This window comes from Xenopus laevis, chromosome 1L, assembly GCF_017654675.1.
Source record: "Xenopus laevis strain J_2021 chromosome 1L, Xenopus_laevis_v10.1, whole genome shotgun sequence".
Lineage (NCBI taxonomy): Eukaryota > Metazoa > Chordata > Amphibia > Anura > Pipidae > Xenopus > Xenopus laevis.
Window position 1 is genome coordinate 145,891,070 of NC_054371.1, and position 21,994 is coordinate 145,913,063.

A 21,994-nucleotide genomic window follows, 5' to 3' on the forward strand; every position below is an offset into this window, starting at 1 on the left:
TACTCCCAAAACCACCTCAAGCACTGCATTATAAGCAGTACACCCATCTATTAGGGCATTCAGCTGCAATGTGATTGGTTGTCAATCTCTGAAATGAAATTTCTGCCCTACCTATTCCTTAATTATTTATCAGAAAGCTTTGAAATAACAAAAAGGTGCTGCTCTAAAATATTTACAATACTGCTCGCAGAAAAAACTTTTTTTTTCTAGCAGGGAATAGGAAAAATGGCACATGCCTTATTTTTTTGTGTATATTCTTTATCTACTACAAACACAAAACAGAATTCAGGCAAGTTTAGAAGCAGATGTATTTTTTCAAAGTGTATTTGCTTTAAGTGGCCAGTGGAATGTTAACTTGCCATTATTCTGCTTTCAATTTTCCACATTACGTTAAAGAAGCGGCATACTCCTTTGTTCAACATATATTAATTAAAAAAAAGGGCTCTAAATGAACATACTTGTTTTTAGGGCACATAGTGAAACTCGATTTACAAGCCTGGAGGTAACCCCCTCTCCATAATGAAGTAAGCAGTTTGCAACTCAGGGAAGGAGGGGTTTGTTTATATTAGGGATGCACCGAATCCACTATTTGGGAATTTGGCATAATCACCAAATCCTTTGTGAAATGTTTGGCCAAATAACGAACCAAATCTGAATTTGCATATGCAAATTAGGGGCGGGAGAGGAAAAAGTGTGAACTTTTTTCACTTCCTTGTTTTGTGATGAAAACTCAAGTGATTTCCCTCCCTGCTCCTAATATGCAAATTTAGATTCAGTTCGGCCGGACACAAGGATTCGGCCGAATCTGAATCCTGCTGAAAAAAACGGCTGAATCCTGGCCAAATCCCGAACCGAATCCTGGATTCAGTGCATCCCTATTTATATAGAGTTCTCTCTTTTTGAACAAAATGTCCTTATTACCAGGAAGGTTGGGGAGACACTAAGGGGAAGATTTATTAAGGGATGAATAGTAAATTCAAATTTTTTTCAGTGTCAAAATTCACATGTTTGAATTTTAATCCCTCAATTCGAATTTAAATTTGAATGTGAGATTTATCACATCACAACCATGGAAACTAGGGATGCACCGAATCCAGGATTCGGTTCAGGATTCGGCCTTTTTGAGCAGGATTCGAAATCAGCCGAATCCTTCTGCCCGGCCGAACTGAATCCATATCCTAATTTACATATGCAAATTAGAGGCGGGGAGGGAATTTGCGTGACTTTTTGTCACAAAACAAGGAAGTAAAAAATGTTTTCCCCTTCATACCCCTAATTTGCATATGCAAATTAGGATTTGGTTCGGTATTCGGCCGAATCTTTGGTGAAGGATTTGGGGGTTCAGCCGAATCCAAAATAGTGGATTCGGTGCATCCCTAATGGAAATCTAATTAGAATATTCGCTACTTAAAACCTGCCGAGTTCATTTACAAGTACATGGCAGAGGTCCATTGAACCATTTGAGTATGTTAATTGCCTTCCTGACATAGAGTTTTTTTCGTAGGGAAAACTCGAATTTTAAAATTTTCGGGTCGGGACTATTTGATCGAATATTAGACGTTCAAAATTTGTCTTAAAATAATTTCCCATTTGAATTTAATAGAGTAAAAAAAAATATAAAAATTCACATAAATTCGACCTTTGATAAATCTGCCCAGAAGGAAAGAAAAAAAAAACTGGTCCTATGATGCTTCAGGCAGAATATATCTCACATCAACATATTGTGCTTGTACTAAACAGACAAAGATTGCTTCAGTACAGTAACACACAGCAGCCACTGTTATGTTTCAATATTCTGTTTTAGCTAAACACGTCTGTTTATTGTTACCTGTGGATTGCTGGACTGAGACACAATTCCCTATGATGTTAAATCATTTTCTTTTGCTTATTTTGAATCTTAAGCAACTTTGTTTCATGGGCAGGTGCTATTTTAGACTGGAAAAATAAGGTTACAGGGGCAGTATATGCCAATAGTAAACAAAAAACGAATCCTGTAGTAAAAATGTGGTTTGCTTTTAATTTTAAACTATAGAGTAAAACATTGTTTCATTCTTACTCCATCTCCTTCCCCTGGAATGAGCAGGGTTTGTTCAGATTAGATGAGTTTTGTATTAAATGAGCCCTTCTGATTTTCAGTATTTGTCTGTTTCAGGTTTATGGGTAGGGAGGAGTTCATTATACAGGAGTAATAAGTTTGATACCTTCTACTCATTCTGTAGTTGCTTTGAAGGCCAAGGAGATGGAATCAGTTGGAAAATGAGTGGTTTTTGGTACCACTGTTCTGCATTGTTTTCCGCTAGAAAGAATTAAAGGAATACGATCGTATCACAATTTCAACTATTTTACAATAATATTTTATACAGGCAGTGTTCTTTTCTGCCATCACAGATTCAAATTTCATATATTAATATATTCTTTCATTTCAGTGCTTCTCTTTACTAAGCCAAGTGTTTGGAGGGTCATGGGACATAAAGTGTTTTGATTAGCTGTGAGCAAAACACAGTCAAACACCCCCCCCCATTCAACTGAATTGGAAGCTCCATGGGTTGGTTGGCAACTGCTGTTAGTATGTGTATTTTCAAACTGTAAGGGCAATGACTGGGTGCTTTTTGGTCTCTCATGGGCAACATAGTCCCCGAAAAAAATACCTATCTGTCGGTGTGATTCTGATTTAAAAATCAACCACAGGTATTGCCAAACAGCAGTGCAGTAAATGTTGAACCTTCAGGTAAAGAGTACTTGAGCTTGTCTTATCACATGGCACCATAGCTCTGATCTTGACTGTATAAAAAAGGCAATACTGGAGGAATGGAAAATGGATTTTCAGGCAGATATCAGTCTGGCAGGACCTTCAGTGGCTCCCATACATGGAAAGATAAGCTGCTGACTGTCTGAAGTTGCTGAATTGACAGCTACAAGTTGCTCCTATCTAGGTAGCTTACTCCTACAGCTAATGTAAAACAAGATTTTTGCTTCAAAATATTGACATTATTTGCAGCACAGCATAGGACTGGTGCCACTCTTCCTTTAACCTATGGAAAAAATAGGCCTTTTCCCCAGGAATGGTGCCACATATATGTGTGAATGTTGCATCCTTGCTATCATTTTAATCCCCATTTATTTCTACATTTTGTTCTGATCCATAGTTTATATAGCTTATATATGACCTTTTGCTTTCCCTAAAGCGTGATCATGGCCATGCAAATTCTCTGCTGACTTCTTAATTTTTTATATGTTAAAAAAAAAAAAAGTATTTTAAAACTACCTGATTTATTAGCATTTTTAACTTCAGTTATTTATCAGTGGGCATATATATATATATCGTGTGATATTAAAGCCTTTGATTAGATTAGTCTGGCACTGATTTTGTTTCTGGAGAAGTCGTGAAACTCAAACGCACAAGTTGATTTCTGTGACTTGAATATGATATGTGCATCTTGTGAAAGGCATTTGTTATTTTTGTCCAAATTATTTTTGGTTTAAAAAAATAAAATTATGTTGCAGTTTCTTGTAGTTTTTTCTTTCCTCTAATAACCTTCTATCCCTGGTTTATTTACTTTGCCACCCTGGAGAAAATAACTTTGAAACAACTTCTGCAAGTAGAATTTTGAAAGCAAAACTCAGAATTGTTGATCTATATAGATATGGGACCTGTTAATGCACGGGACCTGGGGTTTTCTGGATAACTGATCTTTCCATAATTTGGATCTTCATGCCTTAAGTCTACTAGATTTAACTTCCAATAAGGATTCATTATATCTTAGTTTGGATCAAGTACAAGTTACAGATTTATTTTTACAAAGAAAAAGGAAATAATTTTTAAATATTTGGATTGTTTGGATAAAATGGAGTCTGTGGGAGATTACCTTTCCATAATTCAGAGTTTTCTGGATAAAAGATCCCATACCTGTATTACATAACTGATGCAAAATTGCCCTATATTAGTAAATTATAGAGACTAAACCTTAATCTCTGAAGCAAGAGGATGCTGTTTGCTTTAGCTTTATATGGGCAAAAGGCCATAAAGCAAACATATTCTGGGCTTTATCCATCTATACAGTCATTGGATAAAGAACAGCGGGTCCCAGAATCCCTACCAGAGTTATCCTAGGAAAATAATGTGCCAACCCGGTGTTCAGCAAATAAATCTTATGCACAGCCAAAACTTGCTTCAAACATTTCTGAAAGTGGCGCTCTATTTGGTACCATTGCTACTTGTAGAAGAGTATCAATACTGCATACCATATTCCCTAACGGAACTCCCTTACACATTGCAGTTTCTCATCAACTGCAATGTGTAATAGCTTATGAATTGTACTGAGATCCCAACAAATGTATTGAGGACAAGCCCCTTCTTCAAGTGTTCTTGTAAGGGTAGGACTTCATGGTGCGCGAGGAGCCGAGACGTCGCAATGCGACTAAGCACATGCGACGTGCTGGATGTTTTAAAACGCGCTACGTTTTCATCCGACAGTCGGATCAACGTAGTTGTTACCTGCGATTTCTCCTTCACTTCCGTTTTTTTTAAAACATCCAACATTGCGACGTGTCGGCTCCTCGCGCACCATGAAGTCCTACCCTATAGTATAATGGGAGGTTACACAAGGCCCCTCTCATTGCACCATAAAAACCAATTCAACATAACATTCAGTGATGATGCGTGTATATACAGAACAAATATGCAAATTTCATATTGCAGTTCTGTGAGTGCCACCTGGGAATATGGTGTAAAACCTTGTGCTACCTCTAAGCTTAACACACAAAAATGTTTATATCAAAAGATATATGTCCCTAGACTCATCTTCAGTAAAAAAAAGATATTTATTATTCACATTCTTTAAAAAGTATTATGATACATACTGACCCCACATGGCCCACCTTACGCGTTTTGCACCCTCCGGCGTTTAGTCATAGGTGTCTCAATCAACAGCATGTGTTACACAATATTTAAACCCAAATAATCCCTCCCCTTTGTCCTTTATACCCAATCGGATATCTCGTGGGATTATTTCTCCAAACGTCGAATTCATGGTTGAACGTGTGCCCAAATGGAAAATCCAGAACACCTCCCTCCTTCCTTAAAGGCCCAAAAGATCACCACCTCTCTCTCCTAATCTTACTCTCTCAATCCCTTGGATGGAGAAACAACCTGTATCCCCACCATTACATTCTGTAAAGTGTCTAGTGTCTAGAAAAGTTACTCTTTTCTGCTGCTCGAGGATTTCTAATCTGACTCATATGCTCTCTTGTTCTTTCTTTCAATTTCCTACTTGTGCACCCCTACCTCTAAGCTTAACACTCAATAAAGAATGCTGTTTGCATGATCTCTCAAAATGGCAGCTCCCCCTTAGTCATAAAGATTCTAGATCTCAGCCAGTCACACCTCTCCAGGATTCCGTGACTGAGCCTTTTAAAGTTGACATATGAAAAAAAAAACAAGAATGTGCCAGTGCATTAAACTGTTTTAGATATAGAGGGAATGTGCTTTAAAATGTTTTGTTTACATTATTAAAAATTTCTGTAAAAACCCTACTAGTCCTGCCCACTTCCTGCCGCCTCCTTTGCCAGGTTGTGCAGGGGAGCTGGCAGCACTCAGCACTGTAGGATAGGAACCAATCAGCAGCTAGGCTAACCTGATAGGAACTGAAGCCTGTCTTTGCTTTTGTGACTGTGATTGGCTATCCCCTCCTACTGTGCTTCTGGTGGGGACAGCTAGGACTCTTCATTTGAAATTTGGACAGGGGCTGTAGCTGATCTTTAGGGAGCTGCAATAAAGGGACCTTTTTTAAAGACTTAATTTTTGTCAGAAAGTAAAACCAGCTCCATATAGCATACATTGTTGCCTACAAAATTAGGGGGGGGTTTTCATTTATCCTATATGTCTCCTTTAATGCTTACTTGCTTACAGTGATCACAACTCTGGTGGGTATGTTATCTCCTACAACAACAAAAAAAACTGTATCTGTGAGAGGAACCAATTGAAGATTTATGGTAGAGACCTGCACCCAACCCTTACCTGATTACCACGACCCACGCCAGATTAACTGCATTCTTTTCCCTATCCTGGTACAGCTGCCCTGCCCCTGGTGTAGGCATCACGTAAACCAGAATTAACATCACATGGTGGACCTTTTTTTGCCACGATAAAGTAAAATATTCTTTTCCTACCCTCCAAATTGCAGTGTACAACTACCCACCTGCAGATAAAAGGTGCCCGTAGACCACCCACAGAGTTGGTATATTCTGACCGAGTCCCAACTGCTTTGCAGGTATTCCCCAGCACCTGTGGATACAAAACTGCTGCATACCTTTAATTCTAGGTCTCTACCTCTTCCCAGATCCTAAAATAGCAAAAAGGCTAAGGGACTCCCAGAGCAGGCTGAGAGAGAAGTTTTGTTGGCCTTTGCAGAGCAATGACTGAAAATGTTGTTGGGAAAGTCATGTGTTTTGTTTTTGGATACAATATACTGGCATGTATTGATTTTAATAAGATACTTGAATATGATTAGAGCCCAAAGAGAAAGATACAGTAATTAATAAATAGTAACACTAAGGGGCAGATTTATCAAAGGTCGAAGTGAAAATTTGAATTAAAAAAATTCGAATTACGAGCTAATTTTTGTGTACTTCGACTAGGGAATAGTCCAAATTCAATTCGAATTTGAAAAAAATTTATCATGTACCGTCTCTTTAAAAATTCAACTTCAACCATTCGCTATCTAAAACCTGCCGAATTGCTGTTTTAGCCTATGGGGGGACCTCCTAGAAACTGAATTTGGAGTCAATTGGTGGACTTTGAAAAAGCATAGTTTTTTTTGGGAAAAACTTTGCTTCGAATTCGATTCGTATGATTTGAATTCAGACGAATTCAAATGAATACGGACTATTCACCTGCAAGAAAACTTTTTTTTTAAAATTAATTTCGGTTGGTCTTTTTTAATTAGAATTTTGAAGATTTTTTTAAATTTGTAACAGTAAAATCGTATCCTCACGGAGCAATATTTTAGGCTGTAAGGTCAGTGACCCCCAATTGAAAGCTGGAAAGAGTCAAAAGAAGAAGTCAAAAACTATTAAAAAAAAAAAAAATGAAGACCAGTTGAAAAGCTGCTAAAAAAAGACCATTCTATAACACACTTGAATCTGTATTGTGTAGGGCTAATACTAAGGAGAATTGCGTATTTAAATGAAAGCTTTTCTAGAGATGAAAGGAGATTTTGTGTATTCACCGTTAAATCTCTTTCTCTTCAGTCGCTTGGGGGGGACAGGGACAGTGGGTATAGCTGGTACATCTAGGAGGCAGGACCCAACTAGGAAAAAACTGGCTCCTCCTCCACTGGCTATACCCCCAGTAGGCGGAGCTCAACTCAGTTTGTCAACAGGAATGTAATAAACTATAATGAGAATTGTAATACTCCAAAAAAAACAGTACTGTAACATATCTGTCGGAGAAAAAGAGAGCCTCAATCCAGGGAGGGAAGCCCTGTTTCCCCCAAGAAACTGAAGAGAAAGAGATTTAACAGTGAGTACACAAAATCTCCTTTTCTCCAGGTCTGCTTGGGGGACACAGGACAGTGGGGACATACCAAAGCTGTCCCCCAAAAAACTCCCGGGTGGGAGATTGAGAACTATGTGGAATAAACCACTGCGGCTTGGAGCATCTTTCTGCCGAAGCGAGTGTCAGAAGTGCAAAGGTATCAAAATGGTAAAATTTGGCAAAAGAGTGAACAGAAGTCCACGTAGCCGCCTTGCACAGCTGTTCAGCTGATGCTTGATTTCTCAACACCCAGGACGTACTCATCCCTCTGGTAGAGTGGGCAGTAGTTCTAGATGGGGGCGATTTTCCCTGTGCCGTGTAGGCTCGCTGAATGGTTTGCTTGATCCAACGGGAAATAGTAGGTTTAGTGGCCCGTGAGCCCTTCTGAGGTACCGAAGGCAGGATAAGTAGTGCATCAGTCTTACGGATGTCTTTAACTCTGTGAAGATAGAATTTTAGAGCCCGGATGGGATCCAGAGAGTGTAGAGCTACCTCCTTGGGATTTAACGGTGACGGACAGAAAGTTGGAACCTTATCCATAGTGATCTCAAGGGAACAGTGAGCCTCCAGAAGGGAGGGAGCCTTGATCAGCAGATTGTCCAGGTACGGTGTGATGGAGACACCCACACTGCGAATCACTGCCGTGGCTGCAGCCATGATTTCAGTGAAGATCCGAGGAGCTGATGGGAGGCCGAAGGGGAGGCTTATAAATTGGAAATTATGGTTTTGACAGGCAAATCTCAAAAATTTCTGATGATGATGGAAAATGGTGACATGCAGATAAGCGTCCTTTATATCCAGCGAGATCAGAAACTGCCCTGGAGTCATCGCTGTGATGACAGATCTGAGAGATTCCATCTTGAAGCGTCTAGGACGAATGAGTTTATTTAACTTCTTCTTTAGGTCTAGGATGGGACGAACTGACCCGTCCTTTTTGGGTACTACAAATAGGTTTGAATAGTATCCCTTGAAGCAGTCAGTTGTGGGCACAGGAGTGATCACCTTTGATATGAGGAGGTTGGAAATGACCTTCAGGAAAGCTGTATGCTTATTTGGCTCTGGATCGGAAGCCTGGACATGAAGAAACGATGGGGAGGAGGCAACAAAAATTCTAGATGATGCCCTTGAGTCACCACCTCGTGAATCCAGGCAACTTGTACCAGTGTGAGCCAGGCATCGGCGAACAGACTTAACTTCCCTCCTATTGGTGATGTGGTTGAAGGTGTGGAGACACCAGCATGCCGAGGTAGAATTGTCCCCGGACTTAGGAGTGTGCTTTTTGTTGTGCCAGGCAGGTCTTTGCTTTTTTGCGAAGCGACCACATGCTGCGAAGGATTGTCTTGGAGGGGCGGATCTCGCTGTCTTAGTTTGGGAGCCACGAAAAAACCTTCCCCTTCGAAATGTGGGCCGCGCCTTTGGCTGCGGTAGGAGATTACTTTTGCCCCCTGTGGCTTGCCTGATAATCTTTTCTAATTCAGGGCCAAAAATGAGTTTACCCTTAAAGGGAATGGAGGTCAGGGATTTTTTTGGAAGAGAAGTCAGCTGACCATAGCTTCATCCATAATGATCTGTGAGGGCCGAAGATCTATTAATTACTTGGGCTGCGTCCAAGGAAGCCTCGGAAATATAGTAATTTGCCTCTTTTATCTGAGAGGCCAATTGTGAAAGTTTGTGACGAGGAGCCCAAAAGGTGATAGCGTCAAGCATGGAATTGGACCAGGACTGAATGCTGTCACTACAACGGGACGTAGAGAAGGGCCTGAGGCCGAGAAAAAGAGAGTGGAGGAGACTCTCTAGCTTCTTGTCCATGGCGCCCTTAAAGGATGAGGCATCAGGGACTGGGAGAGCAGTATTCTTAGAAAGCTGGGACACTGGTGCGTCCACAAATGGCGGAAGAGACCATTTCTCTGTGATATAGTTTGGAAAGGGATAGTGTTTCTGAAACTGGAGGTTAGTTTGAAAACACCTCTCAGGTTTGTCCCACTCCTGTTGGATGATCTGATCAAGTTGAGAGTGGAAAGGAAAAACTGGAGAAGTTTTACTGTGACGCTTGAAGAGTGCCTTAGAGGAGTCGGAAGACACTTCCGGTTCTTGAAGGTGAAGAGTCTCTAAAACAGAAGTAATTAGAGATTCCACTGAATCTGAAGAGAGTTTAAGCGACTCCTCCTCGTCTTGGTCTGAGTTGGAAGAAAGCTTGCCTTCGGATCGCCCTCATCCCTGAATATATGGGATGTATGGGAGACATTCTGGAAGGAGAATCACTGTCTTTTTTCAGATGGTGCTTTGCGTTTTGTGGCCTTTCAAGTCGAGATAATAACTTGTCTAAAGATTGTGCTAACCTAGGAATCCCTGTGGCAAGTTGGGCAGCCCATTCTGGAGGAGAAGGGTCTCTGGATGGGGGAGGATCATGTTGCGGAGTCACTCCCTTAGATGAGGATTCTCCTTGGGTAGCCTGGTCTCCCTGAGGAATGGGGAGTATAGGTCCTGGGGATTCAGAATCACGTTCAATAGGCATTTGGCACAGGCGAGATATCTAACAGAGGCAGTTGGCACTGCCCTGGAAAAGAGGTTGTCACTTTGACCCTCAGTCATAACAGAAAAACAAGTGGACTTGTAATGGGGTTGGATGAACGGCCTACTCCGGTCCCTAATAGCCCTTAAGCCTAGCTGAACATTAACCTGTGGAGGGTGATGCAGGGAAGGAGAATCAGCTGTCCTGGGTGTGCCCTGCTGGAGCTGAAAAAAACAGGCAGAATACCCCACTGTATGTCTGGAGCTGTAGGCAGGACGTTCTGTATAGGTAGAGAAGGTCCGCTTACTACAGGAGGTATGGAGCGCAAGAAACTCCAGTGTTCAGTGGCAAGATTGTTTGCCAACTGGAGAATAGACTGTGTGGAACAACATTCGATTCGCACTGTTATGTGAGGGAGAGCTTTTGGTTAAAAAAAAAAAACTCCAACCAGGGCCCTGTAGAGCGCCAGGCGCTTCTGAATAAAAAAGGGGGAATCCTTGACTTACCCCAAAAAAGGCCTCTGGTCTCAGTCCTCCGGCCAGCTTTTCTTTCTCCCTGTAGATGGAAGAAAAAGCATCAGACTGGGTGGTCTGTGCTCAAAGGCACTCCAAGACCCCAGGGACTGGTCCCTCATAGGAGGTTGTCAGAATGGACCTCTACACAGTGTAGAGGGCCTGAACATCCCTAGGTGTCAGTCTAGCTGAGCAATTGAATAAAATAATCGGAAAACATGTCCAATCCTCCTGAGGACACAACTGAGTTGAGCTCCGCCTACTGGGGGTATAGCCAGTGGAGGAGGAGTCAGTTTTTTCCTAGTTGTTGCTGCTTCTTAGATGTACCAGCTATACCCCACTGTCCCTGTGTCCCCCAAGCAGAACTAGAGAAAACTATTATAAGCTGACTGGGACAATGTTTTGGTCAAGCTTTCAAATTCCATATAGTCTTCGAAATAATGAAAAAAAATATTTTTCTTAACAAACAGATATATTAGAGAGACACTTCTTTTAAAAACTGCCGATGTTAGGAAAGCACTTGTAATTAGTTGGAGAATTTGCCTCATGTTGGGGTGTAGTCTGTACTCTTTTCATGTTGTTTTGTCAGTCATCCAACCTTTTCAGCTGCTACATGACATTGAAGTGCATCACTGCATCTTTATACAGTTAGGCACAGGAAAGATGCCATTTGGGTGATGTTACAGTCACTATTATTTGTTCAATTGCACTTAACATTGGAGTGCGCTCTCCCATCCTGACTTCTGTCCCCACCACTGCTTTGGAAGTGACTGGAAGTAAGGTGTGGCATGTCCAGCTTTAGGAAGCGGGAATTCACCAGCACACAGGTAATACAAGCAGGATATACCTTGCTAGAAGTTTATTGCAGCATGCAACGTTTCGGGGTTACCCCCTTTATCAAGCATGGGTAGTTGCGGAGTCACTCCCTTAGATGAGGATTCTCCTTGGGTAGCCTGGTCTCCCTGAGGAATGGGGAGTATAGGTCCTGGGGATTCAGAATCACGTTCAATAGGCATTTGGCACAGGCGAGATATCTAACAGAGGCAGTTGGCACTGCCCTGGAAAAGAGGTTGTCACTTTGACCCTCAGTCATAACAGAAAAACAAGTGGACTTGTAATGGGGTTGGATGAACGGCCTACTCCGGTCCCTAATAGCCCTTAAGCCTAGCTGAACATTAACCTGTGGAGGGTGATGCAGGGAAGGAGAATCAGCTGTCCTGGGTGTGCCCTGCTGGAGCTGAAAAAAACAGGCAGAATACCCCACTGTATGTCTGGAGCTGTAGGCAGGACGTTCTGTATAGGTAGAGAAGGTCCGCTTACTACAGGAGGTATGGAGCGCAAGAAACTCCAGTGTTCAGTGGCAAGATTGTTTGCCAACTGGAGAATAGACTGTGTGGAACAACATTCGATTCGCACTGTTATGTGAGGGAGAGCTTTTGGTTAAAAAAAAAAAAAACTCCAACCAGGGCCCTGTAGAGCGCCAGGCGCTTCTGAATAAAAAAGGGGGAATCCTTGACTTACCCCAAAAAAGGCCTCTGGTCTCAGTCCTCCGGCCAGCTTTTCTTTCTCCCTGTAGATGGAAGAAAAAGCATCAGACTGGGTGGTCTGTGCTCAAAGGCACTCCAAGACCCCAGGGACTGGTCCCTCTTAGGAGGGTGTCAGAATGGACCTCTACACAGTGTAGAGGGCCTGAACATCCCTAGGTGTCAGTCTAGCTGAGCAATTGAATAAAATAATCGGAAAACATGTCCTATCCTCCTGAGGACACAACTGAGTTGAGCTCCGCCTACTGGGGGTATAGCCAGTGGAGGAGGAGCCAGTTTTTTCCTAGTTGTTGCTGCTTCTTAGATGTACCAGCTATACCCCACTGTCCCTGTGTCCCCCAAGCAGAACTAGAGAAAACTATTATAAGCTGACTGGGACAATGTTTTGGTCAAGCTTTCAAATTCCATATAGTCTTCGAAATAATGAAAAAAAATATTTTTCTTAACAAACAGATATATTAGAGAGACACTTCTTTTAAAAACTGCCGATGTTAGGAAAGCACTTGTAATTAGTTGGAGAATTTGCCTCATGTTGGGGTGTAGTCTGTACTCTTTTCATGTTGTTTTGTCAGTCATCCAACCTTTTCAGCTGCTACATGACATTGAAGTGCATCACTGCATCTTTATACAGTTAGGCACAGGAAAGATGCCATTTGGGTGATGTTACAGTCACTATTATTTGTTCAATTGCACTTAACATTGGAGTGCGCTCTCCCATCCTGACTTCTGTCCCCACCACTGCTTTGGAAGTGACTGGAAGTAAGGTGTGGCATGTCCAGCTTTAGGAAGCGGGAATTCACCAGCACACAGGTAATACAAGCAGGATATACCTTGCTAGAAGTTTATTGCAGCATGCAACGTTTCGGGGTTACCCCCTTTATCAAGCATGGGTAACCCCGAAACGTTGCATGCTGCAATAAACTTCTAGCAAGGTATATCCTGCTTGTATTACCTGTGTGCTGGTGAATTCCCGCTTCCATTGATTCGTGAGGTTGCCGTTTCCTCATTTTCGCTGTGCACCAGGGATCTCTTACACTCGTTGGGCCAGGGTGTGCGGGTACTCACTCGAATGTCCAGCTTTAGGGTCAGGCCACACGAGCAGATTCAGGGAGATTAGTCGCCCCAGTGACAAATCTCCTCTTCTTCAGGCGACAATAGCCTCTATTAAATGGGACGTATAGGGTAATGTATAACTCAATATGAAATTGTTCGGAGTGCTCTTAATTTGGGATGCACTGAATCCAGGATTCGGTTCGGGATCTGGCCAGGATTCGGACTTTTCAGCAGGATTTGGATTTGCTGAATCCTTCAGCCTGGCCAAACCAGAATCCTAATTTGCGTGGAGGGAAATCGTGTGACTTTTTGTCATGTTTTCCCCTTCCCACCTTTAATTTGCATATGCAAATTAGTATTCAAATTCTGCCAAATCTTTCGCAAAGGATTCTGGGGTTCGGCCAAATCCAAAATAGTGGATTCGGTGCATCCCTACTGATAATATGAAATGTTGCGTTCCCTTTGTTGTTTTGCCTGGTTGACAGCTGAAGCGAATTTCCTTGCAGCAGGACGTCATCTCTTGATAATGATCTGATAAAGTTGAATGCTTCAGTCACCGATTGTTTTAGATAACTGCATGTTTGAGCACTATTATATTAAATTTAAACATATAGAAGAAAATAAAAATGAGGTATTTTCAAGCAATACCTTCCAAGTCATTTATAAAAGAAATCATACATATTTCATGTGGTTAAAACCACAAAATATATCACAAACCAATGTATTTATAGTGGCCATGGAAGCACAACGATTTTAATGAGCTTTTTTTCCCAAAGGGTATCGGCATACACAAAATCAGGTATGGTACGAGAATACTGCAAGAATGGATTTACAATGTTTAAAACAATGCAGTGGCATTAAAAATGTACGAGGAGATAAAGACATAAAACCAAATGAAAATTGCATCTTGTTACCATGACGACTGTGTAAGCAAAAAAAAGAAAAAAAAAAAAAAGCTGTTAAGGCCTCTGGTGAAGGTACTTTCCTACACTGCAAAATCTGCCATCACAGAACCTTGCAGCAGCACCTAACACAGTTTCTTTCATTACCCCATTGATCATTTCAGAAATCTCGCAATTTCTGTTAAAAAGAAAATATGGGTTAATCTGAAGAAACGAAAAGTATTCACAATGAATAGGACACGTGAATATATGATTCGTTTAAATCAAGGTATCATCATTCTTGCAGGGTTTTATCTCTAGGTACAAGTGCACACACAAACACAACTTCCTGCTGTCACATGTACACGAACAAAGGGAAAATCATTTTTAGCAGCATTAAAAAAAAAAAAAAACCCGCTTTGAGACTTCTTTTCCTAAGCAAATAAACGGAGGGCAGTATTTGGTGGTTTTTAAAGAGTTAAAACAAAATAATGTCCAGACCAGGATAAAAATTAAATTTAAAAAAAAAAAAAAAAGTGGTTGTGTTTTCCATTCAGTTATTTACATAAAAAAGGTGACATATAACTGAGGCTTCCACCAGATAAGATTTTACAATAAAATCAGGTTTGTAAATACAGCAGCAGTCCACAAACAACTCTACACAATGATTCTGTAAACAAACAACAATAATAAATAGTATCTGCCCTTTAAGAGGTATACCAAGTATAAAGGACTTTATGGGGGGTCATTTGCTTTAGCAATTAAAAACTGGGGGAAATTAATGGATTCTAATGGCAATGACAGATGTGTTGATACCTGCGTTTGGTTATGGCTGCAGACACTTCCGTTCCCATAGCAGACCATGTAAAACTGCACAAAAAGAAGCCACAAGGCAGTTGTGCTCAATTACAGGATTCACGTGGTTTTACCTGTATGCAATGGAAAGGAATCCGTGAGCAACAAAATGTCCCGTCTGTCATAGCCCTAAAGGTAATTCTGGTACTTACCCACTTTACTACACAAATACAAACATCATGGCTCTCTGTTAAAATGCTGAAATAAAAATAAATTAAGAACAGGTACCCATGGTAAGAGGACTGCATTAAAACACAATTTCTTCTCATTTTCAAATCACATCAGAACAAAATAAAACATTTTATTAAGCAAGTCCATTGTCTGTTCATTGCTGCTGTCCCGTGAGCCTGGATCAGTAAACTTCATATCGTATCTGTACATTGGCATTCACACGGACGGGCCGCATACTCCATCTTGGATGTTCTGCCCTCAGGAATCTTGCAGAGATCTCTTCTGGTTGGCTTTTCCCTGAGCCATGTATTTATTGGAAAGACTACCTGAAAACACAAATAGTCAATTTTATTTCCTGCTTTATCAAAGTCGCACTTGAGAAATGTAAAAAGAAATGGGATCTATAGATCTCAAACAAGAAGGCAGCCTAAGGGACAGATCTAATGGCACCCCACACGCGTGGAATACCCAAAAATAAAAAGCTTTATAGCACTGTGCTGCTGTACCAAATCTACAAATATCTCAGAATATCACTCTACATTATACTAAGTTAACTTAAAGGAGAATTCTTTTACTTACCCTTGGCACAGATTCAGGTTAGAGTCCTGCGCGGGTCAATTTTTTGAAACCCGTACCAGACCCGTACCCGCAACGCGCACCCCGCATTTTTACCCGCTTGGACTCTATCCGCAACCCGGACCCACTGACCATCAAGAATCAGCAAGTTCTGTCATTGTAAACCAGAAATGACATCATCGGAAGTAGGTGCGATCAGGAAAAAAAAAAGGAGTAAAACAGGAAGTGCTGTCGTAAAGCGGAAGGGACATCATCAGAAGTAGGCGTGACCGGAAAAAAGGAGTAAAAATCACTATTGAGAAGACCCGCGGCCCGACTCGCATCCAAAACTTCTAGCTGCAACCCGCAGGTTTTTGCGGGTAACCCGCGGGTACCCGACCTGCTGCAGGACTCTAATTCAGGCATCGGTGTTCACCGCAGCCATCTTCCAGGTCTTCGTGCCTTCTTCCTGCACTTCTGCAATTTTCATCCATTTTGGCTCATGCAAAGTTGTCGCAAACAGGAACATTGCTCCAATTGCGCATGTGCTGCTTAAGCCAATCTCCTTTTCAGCTGAAGATCTGGAAGATGGCTGCGTGGAACTCCAATGCCTGAATCTGCGCAGAGGGGTAAGTAAAAGTTAGGGGCATTTCCCCGGGGCGAGGAGGGTCTACGTGGGGTGGGGGGTAGAGTTTTTTTTGCTAAAGGGTTGAATTCTACTTTAAAGGTGAACAACCCCTTTAAAATAAATAAAAAATAAATAAATAATAAAAATATATGTATATGAATGGAATTTACCTTGTTGAGGACTCAAAAACATTTTCTGCTTCTGCTCATCATGCCCTTGTGTTGCCTGCAAAATCAGCCAAAATTTCATTGAACTTTTTGTTCACCATAAAAGTGATTACTTCTAAAAGTCTGGACTTTTCTTCTCAGCAGGCCACATCACAGCAGAATAGGAACCTCTTACTGTCAAGATACAGCTGCGAGGGTTAAGCAAATGGGTGTAGGGGCTACCTGTGAATGACTGCTATATATACATTAGCAAGGATATATATTCATGATGATTGTTAATTCCAGGGAAATAATTGCCAGTAGCTGCATAGCAACCACTACAGCCTTGAACTCATCAGAATTAGTTACTAATGTTCTATTTAGCATGGTCATGTTATATTAACTTGGCTTTAAACATATGATGCTAACATCCCTCCACTATCCTATATGTTATTAAATTATATACTATAGCACTGTAGTTTGTGCTGAAGCACTAGCATCCCCATGCAGGGCAAATTTCCTAATCAAAAGTCCAGTTGCATTGCTCTTCGTATATATTTACAATGAATATTTCAATGAATATGACGTTATATTCCTGTTGCATGACTTTTGTTTCTATAAAGGTAAACGATGAACCCCCATAAAGAAATACAGATGGAGCTGAGCAGGAGGTGTGGCCTGACTACATGGATGTGGTTTTAACTACAGAAACAGGTATCTGAATATAGCAGACAGTAAAGAAAGACAAATTGCTTTGTCTGTACAGAAGAGAACATTAAACTGTGACTACTTTATGCACCATGTACAATTTCAACAGGCTAGCTTGATTTCATCTCCATCATTTATAGGAGAAGCCCCAAAACAAAAAAGTTCATCAGTTATGGAGTTTTACCTGTATTACTCGGACTGGATATTTCAGTGGGCTTGGTGTAGATGGAGAGCCACACAAGAAATCAGACTTAGGGCTTCCTATAAACAAACCGCAAAGAATGAAAGTCTAAACATGTGGTACGTCCAGAAACTAGCCCATTGGCAAGAAAATGGTTTTGCTGGGCTGCTCAAGCAATGGCATTTACCTACTGGGCCTTTGTACTGTGGACATTCTTTCTTGATGTGATCTTCCTTCCCACATAGGAAGCAGCGTTTCTCCCTCACATCTCTGTCTTCTGATCGCCTCCATTTGTCTGTGGGCAGCCTCTGAGGTTTTTCTCTGCTGGCCTCATTAGCTCCTCTTGCTCCCGGTCGAGGTTTTTTTGGGGTATTGAAAGTTTGCTTTCCCTCAATTCGTGAGGACTCATTTTCAGCACCTTTACTAGCTGCATCCTCTGTCTTTCTTGGACTTCTTGCCTCGGGGTATCTTTGGTTTCCAGCATTCTCATTGTTCCGCCTTCTCACTCTGCTTAAGAGGAGAGTAAATACCATTTAAGCACAAAAAATGTGCACTATCCATAAGGTATAGCAACAAAAGCTGTGAATTTCTCCACCACTGTGCTTATGCATTTTTCTTGGGCATAGATGGGAAAGTAACAGATGAGAAATGAAAGAGTCACATTCACTTCCTCCACTTCACAATGTTATCTAGACATCACCATGGATATCCAAATCCTAGTTTTTACCTGACCGGCCCTAAGGCTGGCTAGAAATACTGTACCTTAAGGTTCTGGTTTACTGTACAAACACACAGGTATAGATACCATACCTCAGAAGATATCCCCAGTAGCTATCACATCACTCTGTTCAAACTGGGCAAATATCAACATCAATATCTACATCCTATACGACTTGATCTCCCCTTTAACTGAATACAGAAAGAATAGGTATTGCAGGGATTTATTAAAGCATTGCTGTTAAAAGCTAATGCAGTTTAAGTGTTTAGTCTAAGGGGCAGATTCACAAAAGGTCGAATGCTATTTATAGCATGCCTTAAAAATTACATCACTTCTTATATTTTTAAAATTAATTCATTAAAAGTTCACTTGTCTGACTTAAGAAGCAATTTTTTCCCATTCATTTTCAGTGAATTGTGAACTCAAAATATAGCCTTTTTGTAGAGATTTAGTAGAGGTGAAATAACTTCTTGAAAATAAGTGGTTTCATACAGTAATGTAGATGACTAGAAGTAGAATTTGTAGCAAAAACTGATGTGTATGCAGGTTATGGAATGCCCTGCTGGATGATGTTGAGAGGGCTGATTCTGGCTTAGATGATTTCTTGGACAAGCAGAATATCAGACTATTGTGATATTAAAATCTACAATTAGTACAGGTGGGGTTGGTGTGAATGTATGGATGTGTGTTGGGTTTCATTTCAAGGGGTTGAACTTGATGGACTTTGGTCTTTTTTCAACCTAACATAACTATGTACACCTGCTATGTTTATCCTTGTGTTAGTGGTTTGTATATTGCCCACCATTTCTGCCCAGACAACAACTTAACCCCACGATCACGACACAAAAACTGACGATCACAAACAAAAACTTTGCTTACTTTCTTCTCATGGGACAGTCCTTCATAAAGTGGCCAATTTTACCGCAAATTCGACAGCATCGATCATTGGGAGCAAGTTCACCTTCAGTCAACACTTCAGGATCGAAAAAATATTCCTACATAAAAACACAAGTGTGTGTTCAGCCACAAGACCAATAATGGGATTAGGCATTCATCCCACTTGTGATCATTTGGGTTACGGTCAAGGCTTTGTAAAGGCCAGTCAAGTTCTCATTTTCCCATGTGAGCAATTCTGGTTGTGTGCATTTATTTCATTGATAGAATAAAACAGAAAAGGTTTTGCTATTTCTCTTGCTTCCAGAGACAGTTTGGGACTAACGGTGAGTGTTCCATCAGAGGGGGGTGACAGGATCTTCTAACCATACAATGTATCTCTAGCACTGAACTGGTGTGTCCAACATTATACACTAGGAAAGTAGATTTAAGTCAATACAGCCCATTACCATTTTGGTTGGATATTCCTTTGGGAAGTTTTTTACAGGAGTGCCAAACACACGCCTTCCATTGATAAATGCCTTCATTATAAAGTTGGTCACTAAAAAAAAGGAACAACAAATGATATGGAATGAGAATATATAATATGGTCTGCACAACACATTACTAACTAAGCAATAGGGTTATCAACTTACTCTTTCTTGACAAGCCAGCTCCAAGGTTGTGATTTAAATCAAAAGGGTCTGAAATTAAAAGGCTGAGAGTTATTTCTGCTACAGTACAGTTTCTCAGCACTAATAACTCTGAAGGGAATCATTCCTCACAAATGAGCGGCGCCTATAGGGGATGGCCCAACACAATTTTTAAAGACAACATAAGAGAATAGCTGCCTTTGGAGCCTCTATTGTAAGAATATTTTAAGTAGTGCATTTAGAGATAACAGCTTATCATGTCTTTGCCACACCCTCAAGCCACGCATTTCTGCTGCCTCAGCAACCATGATAGAGAAGTGTCACAAGCAAATACAGATAAGTAACAGGTTGCTGGGGCAGAATCCCAGCACATTTCATAAGTGACAAGAAGCACCTTAAAATCATACTTAGGGCAGGGGCACACGGGCAGATTCGGGGGGGAGTCACCTGGCGAATAATCGCCTGTTCTGGGGGGCGGCAATCTCCCTGAACTGCCTTCCGCATGCTATAATGAGAAAACGACTGCGCCAATGCACTCACTGCAAACCGATTTCCGAAGTTGCCAGAAGTTTCCTCCTGAGGCAAATCGAAGCGCCGCGAGTACCATTGCGCTGGCATTTTCTCATTATAGCAGGCAGAAGGCAGTTCGGGGAGATTGACGCCCCGCAGAAGAGGCAATTAGTCACCAGGCAACTAAAGCTCCCTGAATTTGCCCGTGTGCCCCTGCCCTACAGCAACAAGTCAGTCGAGAATGTCAGGATCACTACTGGATTGATTTATTAATTAAAAATTCACAAATGTGATTTTGCATGATTTAGCAAAATAAACTTCACCAAAAATACACAATTAAGATTACACCATACAAAACTTATTGAGGTAGAAGTTAATAGTAAGTGAAACGTGCACTTTTTTCCCCATGATTTTTCTCCATTCTCGATCGAATAACTTGTTATAAAATGACTGGGATAATGTTAATTGCAACTTTATTTTATCATTATGATTGAACAGTTTGTAGTTGTAGTCATGATCAGTAGGGATGCACCGAATCCAGGATTTGGCCTTTTTCAGCAGGATTCGGGCGAATCCTTCTGACTGGCCGGACCGAATTTGCATATGCAAATTACGGGTGGTAAATCACGACTTTTTGTCACAAAACAAGGTTGTAAATTTTTTCCCTCTTCCCACCCCTAATTTGCATATGCTAATTAGAATTTAGATTTAGTATTCGGCCGAATCTTTAGCGAAGGATCCGCCCAAATCTTTTGCGAAGGATTCAGCCGAATCTTTCGTGAAGGATTCGGCTGAATCCAAAATTCGGTGCATCCCTAATGATCAGTCAAGATATTTTTCCCCGTGATCGCTATTTTTTCCCCCTGATTTTTGATAAATGTGCCCATAAATGTTCTGGACACAAATGAAAGCCATGTCATGACTTGTATATTATAGAAAGGACTGTGATAATGTCCAATAGAGTCCGAATTTATTAAAAAACTATTCACCAAATCTGCACAGGTTTTTTTTACCCTTATTTATCAATACATTTTCCCAAAAATTTCCTGTGCGGGAAAAAATCTGAAAATGTGTTGGGGAAAAAAATGAATATTACGAATTTTTTGGATTTTCCACCAAAAAAAAATTTTTTTCCCCGATTTTTGCCTGATAACCACGAAATCGGATTATTGCAAAAAACCCAGCGCAGATGAAGATATTTTCGGAACTTCTCCTATTGACTTATTGATATGCAACCTTGGCAGTTCCGAGATGCCGGATTTTCGGATTTTGAACATTTTCCTTCCTCGGGGTATAGTAATCGCAAAAAATTTATTTTTTTTTCCCACTAAAAATTCAGATTTGTTTTAGTAAAGCAAAAAACCCAAATTTTTGGGATTTTTGGCATTTGGACTTTAATAAATAACCCCCTTAATGTTTTGGTGAATTTTAATACACAACATGATTGACACGTGAAAGAGGCTGGAGTCACGCATGTAGGCTAAAACAATTCACGTAGGTGAACTAAAAATAGAAAAGTATATGTATATAGAAGATAATAATGAGGACTCATGCTTAAAGGAGAAGGAAACCCTTTTGTATAAAACCCCATACTTCCCCCAGGCTAACTGCCCCCCCCGGGGAAATGCCCCATACTTTACACTTACCTCTCGTCGCAGATTCTGGCAGCGGACTTCACGGCATCCATCTTTTGGGTCCTCAGTAAGCTGACTGGGAGGTTGGCATGTCGGCGAATGCGCAGTTGGAGCAATTTGCCGGTTTTCGACAACTGTGCATGTGCCGAAATTGACAGAGTGATCTCCCAGTCAGCTTACCAAGGACCCCGGAAGATGGACGCCGCGCAGTCCACTGCCAGAATCTACGACAAGAGGTAAGTATAAAGTATGGGGCATTTCCCTAGGGGGCAGTAATCTTGGGGGAAGGAGGGAGGACGGTCTACATGTGGTGGGGGGTACAGGGT

The 21,994-nt window shown here is 41.1% G+C and overlaps 1 protein-coding gene across 3 annotated transcripts in view; it reads right to left on the reverse strand.

Annotated features, from left to right (window-relative positions):
* Window positions 1-13,879: 13,879 nt before the first annotated feature.
* Window positions 13,880-21,994, reverse strand: part of tut7.L (terminal uridylyl transferase 7 L homeolog) — a 37,178-nt gene continuing 29,063 nt past the window's right edge. For 2 of the 3 annotated variants that reach the window (XM_018259089.2, XM_018259095.2), the window contains exons 23-29: window positions 19,528-19,575; window positions 19,342-19,433; window positions 18,878-18,993; window positions 17,468-17,790; window positions 17,284-17,360; window positions 16,416-16,470; window positions 13,880-15,388 (exon numbers count right to left, since the gene is read on the reverse strand). In XM_018259089.2, coding sequence (XP_018114578.1) covers window positions 15,321-15,388; window positions 16,416-16,470; window positions 17,284-17,360; window positions 17,468-17,790; window positions 18,878-18,993; window positions 19,342-19,433; window positions 19,528-19,575 — 779 coding nt within the window. In that variant the 3' untranslated portion in view covers window positions 13,880-15,320. The remainder of the gene's footprint in view (window positions 15,389-16,415; window positions 16,471-17,283; window positions 17,361-17,467; window positions 17,791-18,877; window positions 18,994-19,341; window positions 19,434-19,527; window positions 19,576-21,994) is intronic. The other variant, XM_018259103.2, reaches the window with a different exon arrangement.